The sequence below is a fragment of the Piliocolobus tephrosceles genome, chromosome 9 (assembly GCF_002776525.5).
Source record: "Piliocolobus tephrosceles isolate RC106 chromosome 9, ASM277652v3, whole genome shotgun sequence".
NCBI classification, from domain to species: Eukaryota; Metazoa; Chordata; class Mammalia; order Primates; family Cercopithecidae; genus Piliocolobus; species Piliocolobus tephrosceles.
In genome coordinates, this window is record NC_045442.1 from 38,018,891 (window position 1) to 38,037,716 (window position 18,826).

The 18,826-nt window shown below is 40.7% G+C and overlaps 1 protein-coding gene across 3 annotated transcripts in view; it reads right to left on the reverse strand.

The window, feature by feature from the left end:
- The window catches only part of ENTPD1 (ectonucleoside triphosphate diphosphohydrolase 1), a 174,846-nt gene that overhangs the window by 132,868 nt on the left and 23,152 nt on the right, over positions 1-18,826 (reverse strand). The window contains exons 3-4 of one of the 3 annotated variants that reach the window (XM_026446542.1): positions 2,703-2,802; positions 903-1,002 (exon numbers count right to left, since the gene is read on the reverse strand). The exons of 1 other annotated variant lie outside the window; for it this stretch is intronic. In XM_026446542.1, the coding sequence (XP_026302327.1) occupies positions 903-984 (82 nt within the window). In that variant the 5' untranslated portion in view covers positions 985-1,002; positions 2,703-2,802. Of the gene's footprint in view, positions 1-902; positions 1,003-2,702; positions 2,803-18,826 lie in introns of those variants that run through there. One more of the 3 variants, XM_026446543.1, reaches the window with a different exon arrangement.

An 18,826-nucleotide genomic window follows, 5' to 3' on the forward strand; every position in this document is an offset into this window, starting at 1 on the left:
AAAGAACTCAAACAAATTTACAAGAAAAAAACAAACAACCCCATCAAAAAGTGGGCAAAGGATATGAATAGACATTTCTCAAAAGAAGACATGCATACAGCCAACAGGCACATGAAAAAATGCTCATCAGCACTGGCCATCAAAGAAATGCAAATCGAAACCACAATGAGATACCATCTCACACCAGTTAGAATGTCAATCATTAAAAAGTCAGGAAATAACAGGTGCTGGAGAGGATGTGGAGAAATAGGAACACTTTTACACTGTTGGTGGGATTGTAAACTGGTTCAACCATTGTGGAAAAGAGTATGGCGATTCCCCAAGGATCTAGAACTAGAAATACCATATGACCCAGCCATCCAATTACTGGGTATATACCCAAAGGATTATAAATCATGCTGCTATAAAGACACATGCACATGTATGTTTATTGCAGCACTACTCACAATAGCAAAGACTTGGAATCAACCCAAATGTCCATCAGTGACAGACTGGATTAAGAAAATGTGGCACATATACACCATGGAATACTATGCAGCCATAAAAAAGGATGTGTTTGTGTCCTTTGTAGGGACATGGATGCAGCTGGAAACCATCATTCTCAGCAAACTATCACAAGAACAGAAAACGAAACACTGCATGTTCTCACTCATAGGTGGGAATTGAACAATGAGATCACTTGGACTCTGGAAGGGGAACATCACACACCAGGGCCTATTATGGAGAGGGGGGAGGGGGGAGGGGGGAGGGATGGCATTGGGAGTTATACCTCATGTAAATGACGAGTTGACGGGCGCAGCACACCAACATGGAACAAGTATACATATGTAACAAACCTGCACGTTGTGCACATGTACCCTAGAACTTTAAGTATAATAAAAAAAAAAGTTACATGAACTTACTTGATAAAGCAGCTGCAGGGCTTGAGATGACTGACACCAGTTTTGAAAGTCCTACTGTGGATAAAATGCTATCAAACAGCATCACATGCTACAGATAAATCTGTCATAAAAGGAAGAGTTAATTGATGAGGCAAACTTCACTGTTGTCTTCTTTTAAGAAATTGCCATAGCCACCCTAACCTTCACCATGCTGATCAGTCAGTAACCATTAACATAGAGGTAAAATCCTCCAACAGCAAAAAGATTACAACTCACAGAAGGTTTAGATGATCAGTAGCATTTTTAACAGTAAAGTTTTTCTTTTTTTGTTGTTGTTGTTTTGTTTTTTTTTTTTTTGAGACAGAGTCTAGCTCTGTCACCCAGGCTGGACTGCGTGGCGTGATCTTGGCTCACTGCAAGCTCCACCTCCCGGGTTCACGCCATTCTCCTGCCTCAGCCTCCCGAGTAGCTGGGACTACAGGTGTCCACCACCACGCCTGGCGAATTTTTTGTGTTTTTAGTAGAGACGGGGTTTCACCATGTTAGCCAGGATGGTCTCGATCTCCTGACCTCGTGATTCACCCGCCTCGGCCTCCCAAAGTGCTGGGATTACAGGCGTGAGCCACCACACCCTGCCAACAATAAAGTATTTTTAATCGAGGTATATACATTGTACTTTTGCAAATATAGACTATAATATAATATATAATATAATATAATATAAACATAACTTTTATATGCCCTGGGAAACCAAAAAATTTGTGTAACTTGCTTTATTATGGTGGTCTGGAATCGAACTTGCAATATCTCTGAAGTATACCTGTGTATACAATCCAACGTGTGATTTCAAATTCTGGAGTCTGAGTGCAAATTCTTTTTCTCTCCTCCCCATCTAAATCCTCCAATATCGCACAGCACCTAAACCGAGTGTGCATATGTGCTTAATAAATAGCTAATCTTTTTTGGCTATTGTGATCTCCCTCTAATTGCCATTTTAAAAAATGTAAATTAGATCTCTTTTCTCATCTTACCCTTCTGGCAAGCTACTCAAAATAGTCAGGAGATCATCATGATTATGTATAGCGTATTTATGGTGAGTCTTGGTTTGAGGTGAGAAGGAATAGGTCTTCTCCATCTCACCAACAGGGTACGCATTTCTCTGACCAATTTTGCCTTTCTTGACCCTGACCACACACAAGTCCTTGGCTCCCTGCTGACTGCCCACTACATCCAGCTTTGGTGCAGGAAAATGATGGGATCTAAGCCTCTGGACAGTGACTCCTGATCTGGCCAAGCAAGGGGCCTCCCTCACTTCTGTTTTGGCCCTAGGTATGCCTACTGCCATATTTCAGTAATATCTGATAATTACCCCATCTTGGGAAAAGCTGGTTCATATTCTTATCTGAGCCCTTACCATCTAGAAATCAAGGCAGGCATCATCAGACTACTATACACACATAGAGATTCCAGGGGCTAATGCAAAACAGCGTTTTCTCCCTGTGAGGCTGCTGGGCAGTCCATGTGCAATATACCCCTGCTGAGCATCATTCATGCAATCATTTATTCAATAAATATTTTCTGGACACCTACCATGTGCCACGGACTTTTTGGGACATTGAGATCCTCTCCTGGTCTCCTTCATCTTCCCTCCCTTCCTTTCTCCCTACCCCAGAAGTCCCAGCCCTCAATTAATTTGTTCCATCAGGTTTTCCTCTTACAGAGTGGTGGCGGTGGTGGGATTCAGATGCTCCAGGTACCCCAGCATGATACATTTACAAGTCAAACATTTTTCCAGCTAATTTGGCCACCTGTCATACTTACAGATTTCCTGTTGTTCTATCATAAGGGTTTGAGAGGAATTCTGCAGCAAAGGTGGCTATTCCGCAGCCATTGTGAGTTGAAGCAAAGCTCAATTCCAAATCTATTCAATTCAAATAAATACAAAATAAAATTCTTTAGAATGAATTTTAGGGCTGTGTAAATAACTTAAACATTGGGAAAAAGTTTTAATTTTTAGGTCGGGTGCAGCAGCTCAAGCCTGTAATCCCAGCACTTTGGGAGGCCGAAGCAGGTGGATTACCTGAGGTCAGGCATTCAAGACCAGCTTGGACAACATGGTGAAACCCTGTCTCTACTAAAAATACAAAAAAATTAGCCAGGAGTGGTGGCGGCCGCCTGTAATCTCATCTGCTCAGGAGGCTGAGGCAGAATAATTGCTCAAACCCAGGAGGCAGAGTTTGCAGTGAACTGAGATCTCACCACTGTATTCCAGCTTGGGGGACAGAGCAAGATTTCGTCTCAAAAAAAAAAAAAGTTTTAATTTTTTTTCTACTGTCAATTCTCCAGAGAAGTTTTTCCATTTCTAAATTAGGACCCCAATTAATTCTCACAGAGTACCTTCTATTCCTTCTTCATAGCACTTATTCAATTTGCAAAGATTTACTGATGACATCATTGCTTAATATCTTACTCCTCCACTAGACGAGCTCCGTGAGGGCAGGAACCATTTCTGTTTTGTCCTGCACTGAATAGTAGACTGTACACAGAGCCTGCACATAGTAGGAGGACAGTAAATACTTGTTGAAAGCACAAAGCTTCATTTGCCTAGCCCCCCATAAATCCTTCTTCATACTTCCAGCTCCAACACTTTATCTCAATATTGTAGAAAGTGGCTTAGTTCAACTTTAGTAGACTCAAGTGGAGGCTCTCTTTCACACACACAAAAAAATGCTTCTGGTAAATATATAGATTACGTAGAAAGTTTTATATTATAGCATTGTTTTTAGTGTCAAAAAGCAAAACAAAGCTGGGAAACTACCTGGAGTGATTATACTACCAACTACCAAATTATACTGATGAGGGGGGCAAGAGCTGAAGTTTATACTTTTGCACCTATCAGTCATTAGTTAAGGTTTATGGGGTGGAAGCATAAATTTGTAGGTACTTATGGCCTCCGGTGTGCACAAATGAAGCACATTCCAGTAACCTGAAGGTAATTTGCTCATAAAGTGATGCAGGGCTGGGCTCTTGGGAGGATAACTACACAAGGAGTCGGAGTGCACAGAAATAGTGAAGAGATCTGAGGGGGTGTGTGTGCAACCATCATTGCTATATTTTAACAAAAACCTATATATGCACATCATGCAAGAACATGAAAAAAGATGGACAAGAATCCTCCTCTGAGGGAGGAACAGAAGAGAAAATGGCTGGAGGGGTAGGAAAGGGGGTTATTAACTTTTTCTTTATATATTTTCATATTATTTCTGTTAAATATTAAACATTTCAATAAACATTTTAGGGGAAAAGGTTAGCTAGAAACTTTTAATACATCCACCATTCTCAAGCAAAACTCTTCTTCAGCACACGAATTGGTCAAACACATTGCTCAAAACTTCGAAAATTTTCTAGCCAGATTTCTAGCTCACACCTGTAATCCCAGCACTTTGGGAGGCTGAGGTGGGTGGATCACTTGAGGCCAGGAGTTTTGAGAGCAGCCTGGGCAACATGAGGAAACCCCGTCTCTACTAAATATACAAAAATTAGCCTGGCATGGTGGCATGAGCCTGTAATCCCAGCTACTCTCGAGGCTGAGGCAGGAGAATTCCTTGAATCAGGGAGGCAGACATTGCAGTGAGCTGAGATCGTGCCACTGCACTCCCGTCTGGGCGACAGAGTGAGACTCCGTCTGAAACAAACAAACAAACAAACAAAAACTTTGAAAATTTTCTAATATAGCCCAAAGTACATAACAACCTCTATTGTTTTAAAATTCATTGTTCAGCTAGATCAGGCAATCTTCCACATTAAAAAATAAAGTCAGCCGGGTGCAGTGGCTCATGCCTGTAATCCCAACCCTTTGGGAGGCCAAGGAGGGTGGATCACCTGAGGTCAGGAGTTAGAGACCAGCCTGGACAACATGGTGAAACCCTGTCTCTACTAAAGATATAAAAAATTAGCCGAGTGTGGTGGTGTGCACCTGTAATCCCAGCTACTCGAGAGGCTGTGGCAGGAGAATCACTTGAACCCAGAAGGTGGAGGTTGCAGTGAGCTGAGATCACGCCATTGCACTCCAGCATGGGCAACAGGGCGAGACTCCATCTCAAACAAACAAAGAAAAACATTAAATCAATAAATACAGTTTAGTTTTTGCTGAATTGTATTAAATATTTAAAAGGTTTTAAAAGCCAATTGGAGGTCTAGAACTAAAATTTACCTGCATCAAGTACTGTTACAAATAACTTATCTGCACTGGCGATCAGATTAAATGATATCTTCCATGAAATACTAAGCATACTTTTACACAATAACAAACACACCATAACTTGAGATTCTCTGGAAACAAATAGATTTCTTTTGACTTTGACTAAAAGACACATCTTGAATTCCAAACATTAAAAATCTATTTTTGCCAGGCATGGTGGCTCACGCCTGTAATCCCAACACTTTGGGAGGCCCAGTGGGGGTGAATCACCTGAGGTCAGGAGTTCAAGACCAGCCTGGCCAACATGATGAAACCCCGTCTCTACTAAAAATACAAAATTAGCCAGGTGTGGTGGCACACGCCTGTAGTCCCAGCTATTTAGGAGGCTGAGACAAGAGAATCGCTTGAACCCTGGAGGTGGAGGCTGCAGTAACCCAAGATCGTGCCACTGCACTCCAGCCTGGGCAAGACAAAGTAAGACTCCGTCTAAAAAAAGAAAGAAAGAAAAAAAAATCTATTTTCATCAAGTGCTTTGGAATCCAGGAAATACAGATTCTATGTAGAAAATACCTGTAACCCTACCCACCCAACTGTAATTTCTTCCAGGAAAAACAGAAATTGCACGGAGGTCTCTGCTCTGAAGCCTGCAGAATAACAAAGGAGTCTATGAGATGGAGAAATAGAAGGGCGAAGGGATCTTCACCTTGTGTGCCATGATGCCTTGACACTGACACCAAACAATGTTGTATCTGTCTCTATAATCCAGAGGATGGGCAATATGGATTTTGTGACATAAAAATCAGCGTGACATATGACTACCATAAAAGAAGGAATTAACAGACTATTTTCTTAATACTTGACTAATAAACATTTACTACATGTACAGTTACTTGTTATTGTACTTTATGTTATGAAATTGGAGCAAGCAAGAAAAGAATCCAAGAGAAAATGATTCCTTCCCTTCTCCATTTAACCGTTCTTTCCTCTGCCCAGTTGGAAGAAGCTCTGTGGAGAAGAGACTGCAATGTTCCCAAATTGCAAATAACATGTCATGATTTATTATAGCTACATTCCATTGCTTAGCCTCCCCTAGAGCCCTTGCCATATTCTGCCCTTTTTGTCTCTGTTTTTTTATGCATGGAGCAAATTCCATCTTACTCCACCACATGTAGGTGTCCAAAAAATTCTGCTCTTTATTTTTTTTATATCAACTTAAATTCATCTCAAGTCTCTGGCTCTCTGAGCTGGCAGGAAATTCAAACTGTCATTACTGGAGTGCTCTTACCTCCTTGGCTTACACCAGAATCTGGGGAAAGTGCATCTGTAGAAACTGGGAGAAGGGTTTCTAATCTCACACCTACCTTGATCCCGTCTGATATTCTCACTGCCCAACCTTTCTGTTCCAATGCTAAGTAGGAAAGGGGGAGTGTGGTGAGAGGACTTTGCCTCAGCTGGATGCCCTGGTGCTTGGAGTGGAGCATCTCTGAGACACCATGCAGCTGTCCTTTCTGATGTATTACCCAGCAGGACATGACCACGGAACAGGCAAGAGTCCCTATTACCCATAGGCCCACCAACCTTCATCCCTTCCCAGTGACCCAAAACTTCCACTCTTTCTTGGTCTTCAAAGGTACCCCTTTATTCTTCCCTATTACCTTATTTCTTTAGGGAAGCTTGCATAATGTTGACAATGAGCCGGTGTAGGACTGGGAACCCACAATGATTAACATCTTAACAAAGATTTCCACCACTCACGCTTGTGTTATCATTTCCTCCCACACGGAATTTCTCTTCGCTCCTCACCCCATCCTCCATTACTACCAAACCTGGAGTCCCAGAGGGAAGAGTCTGTTTATTACTTATTTTATATTTCCTAAAATACCTAACATGGGGATTCACGACCACTGCATTTGGGAGAAAATCCCTCCCAGCAGCCCCTCCAAATTTTCATTGATATGTAAAAAGAAAATTTTTATTTTTGCTACAACTGAGTATAAATATTGTCACAGCAATGCCTGAGATGAGAAACAAAGTAAGTTAGGCGGCTGGGTGTTTAAAAACTTTGTTGTAACTAAGAAGTACATGGTTAGTGTGTCGTCAGGTCGGCACTACAGAAAAATTGCAAGAACTTCGCCTCCATGAAGAATACAGCCAGGGCAGAACAAGCTCTTCTCTAACAGCCACCATCCTGACAGCAACCAATAACCCCAACCTTGTACTGACATTATGGTGGCAATAGCACTGTAATCATTGCTGGCCTAATTAGTATTGTTGTCAATCATTTAATTATCTCATGTGTCTCAAAAAATGATAGTATTTGAAACATGCCTCTGTTGCAGTTACTAAAAGATGTCCACTCTGGCCGGATGTGGTGGCTCACGTCTGTAATCCCAGCACTTTGGGAGGCCAAGGCAGGTGGATCACGTGAGGTCAGGAGTTCAAGGCCAACCTGACCAACATGGCGAAACCCGTCTCTACTAAAAGTACAAAAATTAGCCGGGCATGGTGGCAGGTGCCTGTAATCCTAGCTACTCAGGAGGCTGAGACGTGGGAATAGCATAAACCCAGGAGGCGGAGGTTGCAGTGAGCTGAGATGTTTTTTGTACTCCAGCCTGGGCCACAGAGCAAGACTCTGTCTCAAACAAACAAAAAAAAACAAGATGTCCACTTCTCTAATTCTTACCTTCCTCCTAACTAAAAGAATATCCAGTGTTGGCTGGGTGCGGTGGCTCACGCCTGTAATCTCAGCACTTTGGGAGGCCAAGGCAGGTGGATCACGAGGTCAGGAGATCGAGACCATCCTGGCTAATAAGGTAAAACCCCACCTCTACTAAAGATACAAAAAATTAGCCAGGCGTGGTGGTGGGCACCTGTAGTCCCAGCTACTCGGGAGGCTGAGGCAGGAGAATGGCGTGAACCCAGGAGGCAGAGCTTGCAGTGAGTCGAGATCGCACCACTGCAGTCCAGCCTGGGTGACAGCAAGACTCTGTCTCAAAAAAAAAAAAAAAAAAAAAAGAATATCCAATGTTAGCCACACTCAGTATAAAGACTACACTGCCCAGTCTATCTTGCAGCTGTATGTACAACGGATGGTGAATCATCTGGTGCTAGTAACAATGTGTTTCTGTGACTACGCCTAGCCTGAAGAGACAAGAGGAGGAAGAGGTTCCCAGAATGTGTAGAGCAAGCTATGGCTATAGGAGGCAGCTGTCTTATACAAGCTATGGCTTCTATACTGGATTGTGTTCCCCTAGAAGTTGAACTTGAAGCAAGGATTTGCACACTACTAGCTAATTTTGATGGCAATTCCAGGAGGCACTGGAAGTAAGTGGGTAAATGAGACAGGGCAGGGAAAGAAGCCAACACAGAATGCATAGATTAGGAGATCACCACTGAGTGCATATGGGGCTCTGTCTTGATAGGGACCCACTGGGAAATGGGTGTAGAATACAGCTCATAGCTATTCCAACTCAGGGGAACAGAAACAGAGATATTTATCCACCAATTCCTACACATCATTCAATAAGGGGTGTTCCCTGGAGAAAGCATCTATCCAGAACCTCTGGCAGGTCCTGCACATGGGCTGAGCATGTTTCTAAGGCCAGAAAAAGCCATCAGGTAGAGAGTGGCAGGTATTTTCAAAATAAGAAGCCACCACCATGCATAAGGAATGGTGAGGGCTGAGGACATGGGGAGGGGGCTCATAGGATTGGCTACACCTTCAGTTAAACAGTACAGCCACTGCCAGTCCATGGCCCCGCAGGGAAGGAGCTGAGGAATAAATACCAGATCTTGCTCTGCTCCCAGCCTCCAATCTCCTGCTGAACCTAACCAGAAGCCCCCTGATGCAGTTCACTCTGGCCAGTCTCCCAGGACTCAGAGCAGGACGGAGGAGGATGGAGAATGAACAGAGAATATCCAGCACACTAGCCTTCAGGCATTCTCAAAATTTCAAGATTTAAAATCTCAGACAGCACTGTTTGGCTATAAAAATATTATGACATGTTTATATAGTCGCTAAAACTAGAGAAACTGGAAAAGATCTTGGAAAAGTTACCTGAGAGTCCAAACAGTTGAAGAAAAATCCTAAATAAGAGGAGACTTGAACTCTAGTTCTGGTGCTGATAATTATTAATGACTCCACTTTAGGCAAGTCTTTAGCAGCACAGGCTGTTTTTCCACCTTCATAATAGAGTAAGATCTATTGACCTAATGAAGCTATTATGAAAATCAAAAGAATGTGAAAATGCTCTATAATTACAAAGTGTGAGGTATTAGTGTGAGGTATTATACAAGTGTGAGGTATTAGTATACCTTCACTTTTCCAGACAGATAGGAAGCAATTCTATTGTTAAACACAACACTGTTAAAAAGAAATGCCACTATTTTTGTTTCATTGTGTTTTTCAATTAGGAAGACATCTACATAAATATTTACCACCACATATCTTTTTAAAAATAAGAATGGGTATAAATGAATAACACAAGTTTACTTACAATTATTTTCTTACCACTAATCCCTCACCAAAAATCTACATTCTAATTATATATCAGTTTCTAATAAAGTCATAGTTTTTCCCCATTATTTCCTTTTATTTTTCACTGAACTTTACTTTTTCAACAACTTCCTCTTTTGTCTTTATATGCTTTAACATTTTTGATGACCCAGTAATTATGCCCAAGTTTATGATTGATTCTTTGTCCTTTCTCTTTTCACTTTCCTTTTAATGTAGAAATATAAGCCAAATGGTGGTGGCACCATTTGACTATAGTGGGAAATACTGGGACTGGACACAGTGGCTCACACCTGTAATCTCAGCATTTCAGGAGGCTGAGACAGGAAGATCACTTGAGCTCAGGAGTTTGACAGCAGCCTGGGCAACATGGCCAGACCTTGTCTGTAACAACAACAACAAAAAAAAAACAGAAATTAACCAGGTGTGGTGGCGTGTAGCTGCACTCCCAGCTACTTAGGAGGCTGAGGTGGGAAGATCACTTGAGCCTGGGAGACTGAAGCTGCAATGAACTGTAATCTTGCCACTGCACTCCAGTCTGGGCAACAGAGTGATAACCTGTCTCAAAAAGAAAGAAATACTGTGAAGAATAACTTCTGTGTGCAATAATCAAATCCAGTGAATTAGGGAAAATATTATTAATGTTCCTAAGTGGAGATTTCAGTGTTTCTGACTTGTTATAAATCAGGAATCAGGATATCACTAAGTCAGAGAAATTCATGAAACAAAAGGCAATTATTTCCTCTAGGGCTGTCTCACTGTTATTGTCTTAAGATCCTCCCAACGTGAAGTCACTCTTGGCTGGAATAAAGTTTCTGAAAAGGAACATTAGAGGAGGGGAGATTGTTTTTAACTGTACCACTACTAGGAAAATAAGCATTTGTCAATTCTTGCCTACCCAAGACAACACAGAGTGAGGTAGAGACTTAAGGAAACAAAATGAGAAATTTCATAAAAGGGAACATAAAGTTGCCATTCTTATTGCTGACTCTATTGTTTCAAGTCTCTGCAGTGGGTGGGAGTAGGAAATTTTTCTGGGAAGGAAAAGGTTTTGCCCACTTCCTTAAAGCAAGTCTACTCTATTTTAATTAGCTTTCTAGCTGTTATCTCTTTACTTCACATAAGGAACACTGCCAACACTCCATTTTGACACCATCCTGAGGAAACAGATAGTGCCCTCCTGAACTTTGGTAAGAAGCATAACACATACAGCAGCTTAAGACTGAGTACGCCAGGAAATAAAATTTTTGCATAGAACCTCCTTCCCAGTAAAGTTAAAGGAAATTACTTTTAAAAAATCTCTATGAAGTGATAAGTCACTTTCCATATAGGTAATTTTCATGCTTCATACTGTGTTTCTCTGAATATAATTGGTAGGAACTCCATTTAAAATGCTAGGATAGTTGATGTGTTTAAGGACAGAAAGAGAAAGGCTGAAGAGAATTCAAGTACCTTTGAACAACTCAGGTTTGAACTTTGAGAGCCCAGTTATATGTGGATTTCAAAAAATATATACATTTTTTAAAAATTTTAGAAATTTGCAACAATTTGAAAAAACATGCAGATGAACCATGTAGCCTAGAAATATTGAAAATATTAAGAAAAAGTTAGGTATGTCATGAATGCATAAAATATATGTAGATACTAGTCTATTTTATTGTTTACTAACAAAATATATGTAACTCTATTATAAAAAGTTAAAATTTATCAAAACTTACACAAACATAGACTATACATAGTGCCATATGCAGTTGAGAGAAATGGAAATAAACATAAAGATGTAGTATTAAATCATAACTTCATCAAATTCACTGTAGAACATACTGTACTATTGTAATGATTTCATAGCTACCTTCTGTTATCATTGTGAGGAGCTCAAGTCTTGCAAGCATCCGCTTGAAACACTGTGTGACGATAATTATCTCTGTGTGAGCAGTTCATCTTTCCAGTAAATTGTGTGTCACCGTTAAAACTGATCTCTCATGGCTCTCACATATTTTTCACTGTGTTTTGTGCAGTACTATAAACCTTGAATAACACCATGGGATCCATATAAAGTGCCACTAGTGATGCTGGAAGTGCTCCCAAGAAGCAGAGAAAAGTCATGTCATTACAAGAAAAAGGTGAATTGCTTGACATGTACCATAAATTGAGGTCTGCAGCTGCAGCTGCCCACCATTTCAGATGGACAATTCACCTTATAAACAGACAACATAAACTTACAGTATCCATAAATACAGTAGAGTACTGTAAATATATTTTCTCTTCCCTACAATTTTCTTAATAATCTTTTCTTTACTTAGCTTACTTAATTATAAAAATACAAAATAGAATACATACGACATACAAAATATGTATTAATCAACTGTTTATGTTATCAGTAAGACTTCTGGCCAATAGTAGGCTATTAATAGATAAGTTTTGGGGAAGGCAACAGTTACATGCTAATTTTTGATAAGGGTCAGCGCCCATAGCCCCCACATTGTTCAAGGGTGAACTGAAATATGAAACAAATTCAACAGTTAGATAGCCTAAATAAGCTATTATTTTCATATTCCAAACTTGCTAAAGATTGCTCTCATTTGTAATAACTAACACTACAATGAAGTTGTCTTAGGATTTAAAAAATATTTTGGATGGGAAGGATAATAACTTAATAATAAACTTAAATAATTTAACTTATACACATATTTATGTGAATACTGTGATGTTTGTACGACCATCACTCCAAATATAAAAATTCGTGATTTGTTTAGATTTTGGCATCAGACTGCTAGGAGCAACCATTTAGGTAGATGATATTATTTCAGCATTATTTTTAACATGCTGCTAAGAGAACTTCTATTAAAAAACCTCTATCACTTGCCTGCTGACATCTTAAAATTTTTAAAACATGGCTAAATTCATTTACTTCACAATTAGTTGTAAATAACCAGGAGAAAAGTAACGCAAGCATATATCACTTGTAGGTTAGAATAATAAGAAAATACATGTGCTTAAAGGAGTTAAAACATTGATCTCACAAGCAAATGGTGAGATTGGAGGTAGAGATTGCATTCTTCCCACAGCACATTTTGAGTCCTTCTTATAACTGATTGACAAGTGAGGGAATTATTTCCACAAAGAAATGGGTAATAAATGAAACAAATCTTTATGATTCTAAAATATGAATCTCATGTAAGTTATCAAAGGGATTTCCTAGACAACTTCCACACAGGAGGTAGAGACCTTGAGGACATCTCTAGACTGAATTTTGACCACCATTCTCAGATACAGAGAAAAAATTTCTAGAGAACAAATATGAATGGAAGCCTTATGTTTTGGAGGTTGTCTAGGCTTGTTAATAATACAAGACTTGGTCTTGATTAAATGAGTCTCTCCTTTTCTTTTCCTCAAATAAATGGGAAAATTCAGTGTACCAAAACTATGACTCAAATCAAGAGGTCACACTGTGAATCTCCAAATGTTAGAGCTCCATGTTTTGTCCAAACAAATCTCATAACCCGACTAGACTGCTTGGACTACATGGAACAAATTGGCATTTCATCAACTTCTGAACCTGATCTGGGGCATAATTTACTATGGAAACACTGATGAAGGAGCTTCATGTTCTTGGGAGCTCTCTGGATTTTAAATTCTAAACTGGAGATAGCAGTGAGCCAGTGACCCTGACCTGAATTTGAAGGTGGTGCCACTTCTCTGGGAGCACAAAGTTCAAAAGGATGAATTTGGGAAAAAGCATCACTTCTGGTAGTCACTTCTGTCACTCAGGACCCAGTGTGCAGAGATGATACTGGGAACTCAAAAACCTAAAAATTCAAGAAACTGAGTGAACCCTCCCATAGATAAACCCCCCAAAATACACCAAGACAGATCAATCATCAAACTTTTGAAAATTAAAGACAAAGAAAACATCTTGAAAGTAGAGAGAGAGAGAAACAACGCTTTACCTATAGAAAGAAAATAATTTGACTCACAGTAGCTTTCTCATCAGAAACCACAGAGGCCAGAGAAAATAGCACAGTATTTTTCAACTACTAAAATAAAAGAATTGTCAACACAGAATCCTATATCTAGCACAAATATTCTTGAGGAATGAAATGAAAATTAAGACAGTCTCAGATGAAGGAAAATGAAGAGAATCTATCACCAGCATATCTATCCTAAAAGAATAGTTGCAGGACTTTTCTATGCAGAAAAGAAATATTAAATAAGAATTTTTGAAAGACAAGAAGAAAGGAAGAACACAACAAAAATATGAATAAATATAACAAGCTTTCCTTCTCTTTAGTTTTTAAAATTATATTTGATAAAAGAAGCAAAAGTCATAACACACTGTGGTTCTAGTATATGTAGATGATATGTTTATGAACATTATAAATAGAAGAGGGTAAAGTGATCTAAAGGGAGGGAAGCTTTCTATTATCAAACACAGCCATTTCAGTGCATCAGAAATTGAGTAAAGGCAGACAACAAGTTGAAAAGCATTTATTCATGAAAAGTCTCCAAAACTTTGGGTAAGAATAATGGGAAACTATGACCTGTTTGCCAGGGATGACTCCCCATTCCTCTCTACCCATAACATGGACACAGCTTGGCAAGAGTGGTGGTTCAGCTATAAAAAACCAGCAGCTTTCCTCCAGAGAGGGCAGGCTCAACCCAAGGTGGGAAGAGAAAACCACTTTTGCCAGCTAAATGTGGCAGACTTAGTCCGACGTGAATGGGGAAAACCCCACGGTTTGTAGTTCCAGTTGAGATGAGAAGCGGACCAACCAAAAATTTAATGGAATTATCTGAGAAGGTATAAGCACTCCACATCTCTCTCTCTGACCTGTGTATAGTGGAAATCCAAGAGAGTCTAGCAAAAAGTGAAAGCCAGAGATTTGAGAACTGGCTATAACTCTGAAAGCATTCCCTGACTCACAAACAGATTGAGCAGAAGGGGGTAGAATCCTTATAGACTCAGATTTTTTAACACAACCTCTCCTAAAGTATAGGCTGTCTGTCCACTAAACTAAAGCAGACATGAGGGCAACTTGCAGAAAGTCAAGCTAAAAATTAAGAACAAAAAGCTGAGCAGAGGTATCAGTAGTTACACACCACAGAGAAGAGAGAATCTGCAGTTTAATCCCAGACAAATTGCTAGAAAACAACAATCCTCAGAAAAATAAAACAGAACCCTGAGTTGCTATATTAGCTCATATGTCCAGTATTTAATTAAAAATCACTAGATATGCAAAAAACTATGAAAGTATGGCCCATAATCACAGAGGGGGAATAAAGAAGTCATTACAAACTGACTTTGAATGGAGCCAGATATATAGGATTTAGCAGAGATTTCAAGAAGTTATTATGATGTTCAAAAATCAAGGAAAAATATAATGATTCAGCAATAAGAAATATCAATAAGAAACAAAAGCCACAGCAAAGAACCAAATAAAAATTCTGGAGAAGAAAAGCAAAATAACTGATATGAAAAATTCACTAGATGGGCCCAAAAGTATAATAGATTGAAGGTATCAGAAGAAGGAATCAGTTAATTTAACAATATATCAATAGAAAGTATCTGATCCAAGTAACAGAGAGAAAATAGATTGATGAAAAATAAACAGAGCCTCAGAGATCTACGGGACCATTTAAAGTGTCCCAACATACATGTAAGAAGTGTCGCAGACAAAGAGGAGAGAGAAAAAATGAGCAGAAACATACTGGAAGAAATAAAGGCCCAAACTTCTCAAATTTTACTTTTAAAAATTAACCTGGGCAACCTCCTTTGGGTCCCCTCCCATTTTATGGGAGCTCTGTTTTCACGCTATTAAATCTTGCAACTGCACACCCTTCTGGTCCATGTTTGTTACGGCTTGAGCTGAGCTTCCACTTGCCGTCCACCACTGCTGTTTGCTACCGTCACAGACCCGCCACTGACTTCCACCACTCCTGATTCAGCAAGGTACCCATTGCTGCTCCCAATCAGGCTAAAGGCTCGCCCTTGTTCCTGCATGGCTAAGTGCCCAGGTTCATCCTAATTGAGCTGAACACTAGTCGCTGGGTTCCATGGTTCTCTTCCGTGACCCACAGCTTCTAATAGAGCTATAACACTCACCACATGGCCCAAGATTCCATTCCTTGTAATCCGTGAGGCCAAGAACCCCAGGTCAGAGAACAAGAGGCTTGCCGCCATCTTAGAAGTGAGCCACCACCATCTTGGAAACTCTAAGAACAAGGACACCCCCACCGGTAACATTTTGGCGACCACGAAGGGACATCCAAAGCAGTAATATTGGACTACTTTCACTTGCTATTCTACCCTACCCTTCCTTAGAACTGGAGGAAAATACCAGGCACCTGTCAGCTGGTAAAATATGATTAGTGTGGCCGCTGGACTTAACATTCAGGTGTGAAGCTGTCTGGGAAAGGGTTTTTTTTTTTTTGAGACAGAGTCTTGCTCTGTCACCCAAGCTGGAGTGCAGTGGTCCAATCTTGGCTCACTGAAAGCTCCACCTCCCGTGTTCATGCCATTCTCCTGCCTCAGCCTCTCAAGGAGCTGGGACTACAGGCGCCCACCACCATACCTGGCTAATTTTTTGTATTTTTAGTAGAGACGGAGTTTCACCATGTTAGCCAGGATGGTATCAATCTCCTGACCTCGTGATCTGCCAGCCTCAGCCTCCCAAAGTGCTGGGATTACAGGTGTGAGCCACTGCACCCAGCCTGGGAAAGGGCTTTCTAACAACCCCCAATCCTTGTGGGTTGGGAGCGTTGTTCTGCCTAGAACCAGCTTCCACTTTCAACTTTCCTGGGGAAGCTGACTAGAGGCATAAAGCTGTCGTCCCGAACTCCTGGCATTAGCTGGTTGAGAGTGTAGCCCCAGAATTCTCCTTACTCTGAATCTACTTCCTCCCATGCTTGCCTCCTAGGTACTAATGGTTCAGACTTTGATTTGCTTTAGCAAGTTGTATCTCCAAAGGCATCTAAGGGAGCTCTACACTGCATCCTTAGACCCCTAGGCTATGAACCCAGGGAGTCTTGTCCCTGGTGTCCCTCCCAATTTAGGCATACAGCTGTCGACATGGGCAGTTATGTGGGACCTGTTCCCTACCACCCTTGCCAAGTTTATAAAGAGCTAGGAGAAAAGAGAGAGAAAGAGAGAGACAGAGGGGAGAGAAAGAGAGACAAAGAGGGAGTCAAAGAGAGAAAGAAAGAGAAAGATAGAAGTACTAAAGAAAAAAAGTGTGCCCTATTCCTTTAAAAGTCAGGGTAAATTTAAAACCTATAATTGATCATTGAAGGTCTTATCCGTGACCCTATAACACTCCAATACTATCTTGTTGTCAGTGTAAACAAGGGCATAGCCTGAAAACACTGAGATCACTGACAACCTGCAGCCTTCCTATTAAAAATCCTTAATCCAGGAACCTGCAGATGGGCCCAAATGCATTCAATCTGTAGCAGCAACTGCTTTGCTAACAGAAGAAAGTAGAAAAATAACTTTTAGAGGAAACCTCATTGTGAGCACACCTCACCAGTTCAGAATTATCCTAAGTCAAAGAAGCAAAAGGGTAGCTTACTAACTCAAATCTGACTTGTATGGGGCTATTCTGTAAGAAAAAGGTGATTTAACCTTAACCACTGAAAATTCCCTTAACCCAGCAGATTTCCGAAGAGGGGATTTAAATCTTAATTATCATACAAAGGTCCAACCAGACCTAGCAGGAACTCCCTTCAGGACAGGACTATAGATGGTCCCTCCCAGGTGATTGAGGAAAAAAAACACAATGGGTATTCAATAATTGATAGGGAGACTCTTGTGGAAGCAGTTAGGAGAATTGCCTAATAATTGGTTTGCTCAAACGTTAGAACCGTTTGCACTCAGCCAAGCCTTAAAGCACTTACAGAATCAAAAAACTCTACCTCAATCCTGACTCAAAAGGTTACCTACACCCTCTCTGACACGAATTTGCATAAGAACTGTTGTTTATTGGAATGTATCTTGATGGGGCAACTGGGTTGTTATGAAACACCCAGGAACCCAGCCCAGCTCTAGGACTCACCCCTGAGCACAAAGGCAATGTTGGGCACCCTGGTAAAGGACCACTAGAATCCAGCAGCCTGGACCCCTTTCTTTGCGGTCAAGAAAGGCAGGAAAAGGGGTGGAGGACTGCTACATCGGCGAGCGTAACTAATCCGATAAGCAGAGGTCCATGGGTGGTTACGCACCCTGGAAAGGAATAAGCATTAGGACCATAGAGGATGCTCTAGGACTAATGCTCATCAGAAAATGACTAGGGGTGCTGGCATCCCTGTGTGTTTTTTTTTTTTTTTAGATGCCCTAAGGCAAAAACACCCCTAAAATGTATTCTGGAGAATTCGGCCCAGTAAGAGTGTATGAACCTTTTTCCCTGTCAGACTTAAAGCAAATTAAAATAGACCTAGGTAAATTCTCAAATAATCCTGATGGCTATATTGATGTTTTACAAGGGTTAGGATAATCCTTTAATCTGACATGGAGAGATAAAATGTTACTGCTAGATCAAACACTAACTTCAAATGAGAGAAGTCCCGCCATAACTGCAGCCCGAGAGTTTGGCGATCTCTGGTGTCTCAGTCAGGTCAATGATAGGATGACAACAGAGGAAAGAGAACAGTTCCCCACATGCCAGCACGCAGTTCCCAGTGTAAACCCTTACCGGGACGCAGAATCAGAACATGGAGATTGGTGTGGCAGAAATTTGCTAACTTGCATGCGAGAAGGACTAAGGAAAACTAGGAGGAAGCCTATAAATTATTCAATGATGTCCACTATAACACAGGGAAAGGAAGAAAATCCTACTGCCTTTCTGGAGAGACTAAGGGAGGCACTGAGGAAGCATACTTCTCTGTCACCTGACTCTATTGAAGGCCAACTAATCTAAAAGGATAAGTTTATTACTCAGTCAGCTGCAGGCATTAGAAAAAAACCTCAAAAGTCCACCTTAGGCCCAGAGCAAAACTTAAAAACCCTATTGAACTTGGCAACCTCAGTTTTTTATAATAAAGATCAGGAGGAGCAGGTGGAACGGGACAAACAAGATAAGAAAAAGGCCACTGCTTTAGTCATGGCCCTCAGGCAAGCGGACTTTGGAGGCTCTGGAACATGGAAAGGCTGAGCACATCGAATGCCTAATAGGGCTTGCTTCCAGTGTGGTCTACAAGGAGATTGTCCAAAGGTCTACAAAAGATTGTCCAAACAGA